This window comes from Penaeus monodon, unplaced genomic scaffold, assembly GCF_015228065.2.
Source record: "Penaeus monodon isolate SGIC_2016 unplaced genomic scaffold, NSTDA_Pmon_1 PmonScaffold_2396, whole genome shotgun sequence".
In the NCBI taxonomy this organism is placed as follows: Eukaryota; Metazoa; Arthropoda; class Malacostraca; order Decapoda; family Penaeidae; genus Penaeus; species Penaeus monodon.
The window spans coordinates 1-8099 of NW_023654098.1; the positions used below are offsets into that span (position 1 = coordinate 1).

At 61.0% G+C, this 8099-nt stretch overlaps 1 protein-coding gene across 1 annotated transcript; it reads left to right on the plus strand.

Annotated features, from left to right (window-relative positions):
* The first annotated feature begins 4019 nt into the window (after nucleotides 1-4019).
* Nucleotides 4020-6810, plus strand: LOC119570292 (proline-rich protein 2-like). Its single transcript, XM_037918092.1, has 2 exons — nucleotides 4020-4070; nucleotides 6079-6810. Exons 1-2 carry the CDS (start codon nucleotides 4020-4022, stop codon nucleotides 6808-6810), a joined length of 783 nt encoding a protein of 260 aa, XP_037774020.1.
* The last annotated feature ends 1289 nt before the right edge of the window (nucleotides 6811-8099 follow it).

Genomic DNA, 8099 nt, shown 5'->3' on the forward strand with positions numbered 1-8099 from the left:
CCCCTCTTTAAGGGTTTCACTTTCTCTTAAACTCTCTCTACGGGGTTCTGTTTTCCTTTCCCTCACGGTACTTGTTCGCTATGGGTCTCGTGTCATATTTAGCCTTAGATGAGTTTACCACCTGCTTTAGGTTGCGGTTTCAGGCACCGACTCTAAGGAGAGGCCCGTTCCGACTCCCGAAACCCCCCCCCCGCGAACGAGGAGGAGGAAGTCCCTTTCCGCCACACGGCCTGACACCCTCCGGGGGTATGAGAGTCATTCATGAACACTTAGGCGGCTCGGAAGCGCGCGCAGGACCTCTCCCAAACGCCGCACCCCTCGAGCCCCCCGCGAAGGGGACGCGCAGCACTGCGCTGGGCTCTGCCCGCTTCGGTCGCACTTATCAGGGAATCCCGGTTGGTTTCTTTTCCTCCGCTGATTAATATGCTTAAATTAGGCGGTCATCTCCCTCCACTCGGGGTCGACGTACGTACAAAAAAAGCGAGCAAGCGAGCGGGCAACGAGTCGCCGCCGCCGCCGCCGCCGTCGCCGTCGTCTTGCTTGTTTTGTGCTTTGGGATCTTTTTCGCTCTCTTAGTCCTTTGGGATTAACGGCTTTCCACGCCCCCCTGCCTGCCCCAAAACCTCACGCGGGGGTTTCGTGGCGCGGAGAGGGCCCCCATCTACGCGGTCTCGCGATCTCAGGGTGCGCCCTTGCCCTCTCCAGCACGGCGGTGGCCCCGGCCCCCTTCCTCTCCTTTCGGGGGGGGGGGGGGGGTGCCCCGGGACGGCTGGTTTTCACGGCTTTGAGAGCGCCTCTCCGGCTCTTTTCGGAACATTCGCCTTTTCTGGCCAGTGGCAGGCAGGTCCCGACCAAAAATGGGCCGGTAGTCGGCCGGACGGGGAGGAGGAGGAACGAGGTACTCCGCCCGTCCTCCGCCCGTCCGAGCCGACGGCGACGGAAGAGAGCGGCCCTCCAAGCGTCTTAAGGGAACGTCCGGACCCGGGGACGAGTTTCCTCCAACGAACCCGCCCCTCTCTGGTCCGCGAACTCCCCAGGGCGGAATGGTCGTGCGAGCGAGCTAGCGAGCAAGCAAGTCGCCGCCGCCGCCGCCGCCGCACCTCCGCACGGTTTGAGTGGACCGGCAGGCTTGAGGAGAAGCCGCCGGACCCCAAAACACCCCCCGTGGTGCTTTTGCGGAGTCCCCGCCGCCGGAAGCTCCTGCTCCTTCTCCTGCCCTCAGATGGGGGGGGGAGAGAGAAGAGAGCCGCCGCCGCGAAAGGGGGCCACCTACACGGCGCTGTTTCGCCTCACTCTAAAGAGATTCTCGTAGCGCCTTCCCGGAAAACGGGGGGAAAAGGGGCAGGAGGACCGGAGCCCTCCGCCGCCGCAGTCCGCACCGTCCGTACTGTCTCCCGGGAGGCAACGTCACGACACTCGAGGGAAGGTGGCAGCCGTCCTTCGAAGAAGGCACGGGGCCGCCGAATGTGCGTTCGACACTCGTGGAATCACGGGAGAATTGCGATGCCCCCAAAAACACCCCGCTTCTTCCCCGCGGTCTTCCTCGCCCACGAGCCAAGTGATCCCCCGTTAAAGTCTTTGCGGGGTTTTCTCTTTCCTCGGTTCACACACACACTACTCGTCGCCTCCCACTCAAAAAAGGGCCTGGGAGGGGGGGGTTAACCGGCGCTCTGAAAAAACCGCGTAGCCCACGGCGCCGAGCGCGCTTCGCGCCGGGCGCCGTCGCCGACCTCGTAGCCCCGGTGACCCAGGCGGGGCTGCAAGACTTTTGGGTTCGGCCCCCTCCTCTCCTCCCCGCCTCCCTCCGCCGGCCGCCAAGAGGAGGGAGGGATGGTGGAGAGAAAAGGGCCGGGGACCGTGCCGAGACCCCCCGCGGACGAGGAGGAGGAAATGGGGACAGGAGCTGGGAGGTGGACCGCGGCAGGAGCAAGACCGTCTCCGCCCCTTTGGGTCCTGGCCCTCGCCCGTCCGTCCGTCCGTCCGTCCGATCGTTCGGGTTGCACGCGAGTTGCCTCTTTCGGCGGCACCACTACTCGGTGGTGGTGCTGCTGCTGCTGCTAGCACTCCTTTTAATGATCCTTCCGCAGGTTCACCTACGGAAACCTTGTTACGACTTTTACTTCCTCTAAATGACCCAGCTTGGACACCTTTCCGTCGACCCGAGGGCGCTGGCCGCCGCCGAGGCGGCGGTAGCGGCTCCAAGGGCGCCAGTCCGGTGCCCTCACTAACCATTCAATCGTAGTAGCGACGGGCGGTGTGTAAAAGGGCAGGGACTAAATCGGCCAAACTGGTGATTGCGCCTACTGGGAATTCCTCGTTCATGGGGGAAAATTTGCAAGCCCCAATCCCCCTTTAAGGACACTTTCACGAGGTTACCCGCTCCTCTCGGAGCAGGGACAGCTCCTGAACTCTCCATTGTAGCGCGCGTGCGGCCCAGAACTCTAGGCATCACAGACCTGTTATGGCTCAAACTCTCGTGCGGCTAGTATATTTTTTTGCTGCCGCTTATCCCCCCTAAGAAGAAACTGCGAAGCGGACGCCAGTTTCCGGCGCCGCGGGGCGCGCCGCCGGCGGCGCTAACCACCGACGGCGAGGCCCGCGCGACGGCCGGGTTTAGGGAACCCGACCCACGCCCGAGGCGAAGGCTGGGCGAGAGACCCTCGACTATTTAGCAGGCCCAGAGTCTCCCTTCGTTATCGGGAAATTTAACCCGACAATCACTCCACCAACTAAGAACGGCCATGCCCCCACCCACCGAATCGAGAAAGAGCCTTCATTCTGTCAATCCTTCCGGTGTCCTGGCCTGGTGAGTTTCCCCCTGTTGAGTCAAATTGAGCCGCAGGCTCCACTCCTGGTGGTGGCCCTTCCGTCAATTCCTTTAATTTTCAGCTTTGCACCATACTTCCCCCGGAACTCAAGACTTTGGTTTCCCGGAAGCTACCCGCCGGGTCATGGGAATAACTGCGGCGGGTCGCTAGTCAGCATCGTTAAGGTTAGAAATAGGGCGGTATCTGATCGCCTTCGAACCCCTAACTTTCGTTCTTGATCAATAAAACATCCTTGCAGATGCTTTCGCATTTGGTCGTCATGCGACGGTCTAAGAAATTTTACCTCTAGCGTCGCAGTACGAATGCCCCGTCTGCTTTTTTTAATCATTACCTCGGGTTTTCCCAAAACCGACAAAATAAAAACCAGGTCCTTTCCTCATTCCCTGCACGACCCTTCGGGCTGTAACCAAGACCAGCCTGCTCTGAGCACTCTATTTTTTCAAAGTAAACGTGCCGGCCACAGGGGACACCCGGTTTAAAGGGGATAAAAAACCCCGTGCCGCCGCGGGACACAGCTCGGAACCCCGGGAGTAGCCGCCGCTAAGGGGGACCGCGGTCCGGAGCAGAAGTCAACTACGGCGTTTCAACCGCAACAACTTTAATATACGCTGTGGAGCTGGAATTACCGCGGCGGCTGGCACCAGACTTGCCCCCCACTCGATCCTCGTACAAGGATTTAAAGTGTACTCATTCCAATTGCGAGGCCCCGTTCGGGGGTCGCAACAGTATTTTTCGTCACTACCTCCCCGTGCCGGGAGTGGGTAATTTGCGCGCCTGCTGCCTTCCTTAATGTTTGGGAGCCGTTTCTCAGGCTCCCCCTCCGGAATCGAACCCTGATTCCCCGTTACCCGTGATAGCCATTGTAGGCGTTTACCTACAATCGAGAGCTGATAAGGCAGACGCCTGCAGGGCGCGCGCCGACCCAACCCGGGTTGGGGGGAGGGGTCGTGCGCTCGGCCAAGTTATTCTGATTCACCAAAGGGGATCGCGGCCGGCCGGTTGAAGGGCCGGCCGCCGAGGGTTTTTTTCTAAAAAAGCGCTCCTCCCTCGCGGTCGGAGACTACAAAGGCATGTATTAGCTCTAGAATTACCACAGTTATCCAAGTATGCGGTTCGGCAGAGATCCAATGAGTTATTCTGATTTAATGAGCCGTCCGCGGTTTCGCCCTTTAAGTCGGCCCGTACTTACACATGCATGGCTTAATCTTTGAGACAACATATACTACTGGCAGGATCAACCAGGTAAAATTTGGACAAAAACAAACGACCCGTCGGGTCGCCATCGTTCGTGTGTGTGTGTGCTCGCAGGAGGAAGAGGGGGAGCGCCGGGACGCCACGCAGCGCGCGCGCGCCTGCTCGCTCGCCCTCTTCTCCGCCTTGCACTTCTCGGGTTTTCGCAGGATCGGTCCGCGCACTCTCGCCGGGGTCGGGAAAGAGGGGGGACCGATGCTGGATGGCTTCTTTTATCTCGTCTCTTTGGGGGGGCCCGCGAATCGAACGGTCGCTTAAACGGCATTCCAGCGCGGTGGGGTTTTTTCCCCCCCCCCCCCTTTGAAAGGCTTTTCCCAGGGGTTTAAAAACCCCTGGGCCCCGTGGGGGGGGGACCGTTGGCCCTGCGGCTTGCCCTCCCCTGGTGGGGCCTGTCCGGGCAAGGAGGGGTGCCCATTGGGGTCCCCCGGACCCCCCGTTCCCCCCTCGTACTGGGGCGGGGCTTCCCTGTCGCCCCCGACGTGGGGCCCGGACGTGTGTTAACGGTTAGGGGGGGAAAAACTTAACCTTGTCCTCGCCGAACACGGTTCCCCCTAATAAACCCCAGGCTGTCAAGTTTTGTTTTTCCCTATTAGAGGGTGAACAATCCTACGCTTGGTGAAAAAAAACCTGCTTCACAAAATTGGAAAAATAGGAAAGAGCCGACATCGAAAGGATCAAAAAAAGGCGACGTCCCCCCGCCCTTTAATGAACGGCTTGGGGCCGCCACAACGGGCACATGTTTATCCCTGTGGTAAACTTTTTCCTGAACCCTCACCGTTCCTTCCGCGTTAAAACTCCGTAAAAGTCCCAAAAGGATCGCCCTAGGCAGTGCTTTCGACAGTCCGTAGCCTCGTAAACCTTGAGAGTTCCCGGAATCAAAGCCAGCATTTTTGCCCTTGGGGGCTACCTACACCTTGGTTGTTCCTGTCCCCCCCGCTGGGAGCCTGACCTGGGAACATCTTGCGGTGTACGGTTGTTTGGACAGAATGTAACCCCGCCCCCCCCCCAGTTCCCCCCCACCCCCAAACCCCCTCCCCCATCTGGCTTCCTGGTCCACCCCCTTCGGAAACGGGGTTTGTTTCCCCCCCGCGACGACGCCTGGCCGCGAAGCGCCGGGCTGACGAAACCGGGCCCCCGCCCAGCGGAGAAGCCCACCTTTTTTCGACCCCGCCCCCCCGGGGGAAGGCTGTGGCCCCCCGCTTTTCTTTGTTCTGTCCCCCCCCCCCCCCCCCCCCCCCCCCCCCCCCTTGACAGTCCTAAAATCCGGGTAGAAGGCCACCATAGGTTAAAAGACGGGCCAAGGGAGGGAGGGCGGCGGGCCTTAGCCCCGGGGGGCCCGCCGGCCCCCGCGTCGCCATGCCCCGAAAAACCCCGTCCACCCCCTCCCCCGCCCTTCCCGCAATCCAACCGTACGTAGAGAATCCGAAACCAGAGTAGTGGTATTTCATCGTCGGGGCGCGAGCCCGCCCCTTCCCCCCACTTAATGCTACACCTCCCCAAGGTGACCTCTCCTTACCAATCCCAAACTAGAGTCCAAAGACCTCCAACAGGACAGGGGGTCCTTCCTTTCCCCGCCCCCGTTAAACTGGCAGGGGCCCTCCGTTTTCCCCCCTGCCTGTGGGTTCCGCTAGAATAAGTAGGGGTAGTGGACAAGTGGGGGAATTCTCCGGTTTAATCCCATTCATGGCTGGGCGTTCCACTAATTTAGAATACGAAGGCATTTTGGCCTACCCTTGTTTTAAGAAGAAGTCATAGTTTAACCTCCCCGGCGCCCGTTTTTACCCTGCCCCGGCTTGGTTTTGAATCTCCCCTTCCTTCTCCACTTTGGGACATTCCCAGAGCACTTGGGCAGAAATCAAACAATGCCGGTCCCCCAGCATCGATCACCTACCATCGGCATTGCCTTTTGTTTTTAATTAAACGTACCCGGATTCCCCTGGTCCCCACCCCGTGCACAGTTTTTTCCTGAGACGGCCCCGTCCCCCCTGTTTGCCCCAAGCCCGCGGCCGTGGGGAAACGGGAGGGAACCCCCGGCCCCTTTTGCCCCGAGAGGGCGCCTTTCCGACGGTTGGTGCCCCCGACCCCTGCGAACGGCCGGGGGCGCCTGTGTGATGCCCGGGCCGGGCGCCTCGGGCTTTTTGGCGGCCGGCCTTTCGGAAGCGAAGGGGAAAGGGCAAACCCCAGCCGGCCGGCGGAGCAAGCCGCAGGCACGGCCCAAAAAAGCCACCGCCCCCCCCTGCCCGGGGGTCCGGGTCCCGAGCCTCCCGGAGCCGACCCCTCCTGGGAAAAGGCCCGGCCCAACCCCCTTCTCCCCAGTCCTTCCTCCCCCTCTGTAAACAAAGCGGACCAAAAACGCCCGCGGCGCAGAAACCGACAAGGCAACCCTTTGGGCCCCCGCCCCTTCCTCGCCCTGTCCCCCCTGCCTCTCCGAGCCCGGCACCTGTGGCGGCCCCACGAACCCCCCGCCCAGGGGAACCGAGGGACCCCGCTTTATCCCGGCCTGTGGGCCCCCGGGCCAATGGGGCCTTTCCGACCCCTCAAGAGCCCAATCCCTTGTCCCCCCCCGAAGTTACGGGATCTTAAACGTTTGCCGACCCTTCCCTTACCTAACATTGGAAATCCCTATTCGAAACCCCCAGAGGCACTGAAACACCTTGGGGAGACCTGCCTGCGGGATAAGTGTTACGGACTTGCCCCACCCCCCACCGCAAACGTCGGGCGCGCTGGGTAGCCCATCTGTCAGAAAACTCACCGAGGGCCTAAGGCTGAAAGGAAGGGAAGAAAACCAGCACTGAACTCCTCGCTTTCCTTGGTCCCCTCCCTTTCCCTTCTTTTCCCCCCCCCGACCGGGGCGCCTCCAACTCTGTTTGTCCCCCCCTTTTGTACGCCCCCATACTGGCGGTTGCCCCCTAACCTTAATCAATGGCCTTTGTGCTAGTCCCCCCCCTTCCCGCCCGCCGCAGAACCTCGCTCTCGTTTTCCGCCGGCCCTGCGGCGTTTCGACGAAGGCCCCGGCCTGCACAGCAAGCCGCCGCCACCCCACCACCCCCCCTCCTCAATAAAACATGCCTCTGTCCGGTTTTTTTGGGTTTGGTTTGGTTTTTTTTTGGTTGTGGTTAAACCGGGGGGGTTTTGTTACCCTATCCACCCTTTTTTTTTCAAAGGGCCCCGGGCCCCCCGGTAAGCGCTAAACGGGTGAAAACACCAAGGCCGCTTTTTTTATTTTGCACGGTGGCTTCTAACGGCCGACAACCGGGTTGGCGATGGCAAAATCAAACAGCGGAGGAATTTGCTCCCCAAACAGAATCAACAATCTTCACGTATGGCCCTTTTTTGTTAGGGCCAAACCGAACCCCCACTCAAAGTTTTTTGGGGAACGAAACGGGGGGGCCCCTCCCAAGCAGCCTAAAAAGAAGACGAAAAGCCCTCTTTCCCCCGGGCCTCCCGCCCGGCGGTCCCCCCCCCCCCCCCGGGGCGAAAAACGAAGTTAAAACCGCCCCCCTGTTGCCAAGCACAACGCACTGGCCCCTCCCGGACCCACCGGCCACTGAAAACCAACCAAATTGGGGGGTTTGGGTTGGGCGCCCCAGGCGCTCGCTCCCTGCGCCCGGCAGCCCCGTAACACGTTCCCCCCTCCCCCGGCATTATAAGTAAAAAGGCGACTTTTTTACTCCCGTAGAGCGGGGGGGGGGAGGGAAGGGGATGTCCCCTGCACTGTCCCGCCAAGAAAGCCTACCTTGGTGGGTACCCCCCCCTTTCGAAAGCCCCTTTCTTCTTCTCCTCCCTCCCCTCCCTGCATGAAAAAAGGAGGAGGAGGAGGAGGAAGTAAAGTAGTCCCGGGCGAGGAACCCGGCGGGGGCTGGGTCCGAACCCGCAAATGCAGGAGTTTTTGTGTTCCGCACTCCTGAAGAAAAGCACCTCCCTCCCGAAGGGGAAATCGGGAGGCAAGGAATCGTCCCCCCGCCACACCCCCCCGTAACCGCGGGCGGGGGCGGCCGGGACGGCCGGCGGCCGGTGCCC

Coding starts and splice junctions, on each gene's coding strand:
- LOC119570292 (XM_037918092.1), top strand. CDS start 4,020: ATGCATGGCTTAATCTTTGAGACAACATATACTACTGGCAGGATCAAC. Junction 4,071..6,078: donor CTACTGGCAGGATCAACCAG/GTAAAATTTGGA, acceptor GTTTGCCCCAAG/CCCGCGGCCGTGGGGAAACG.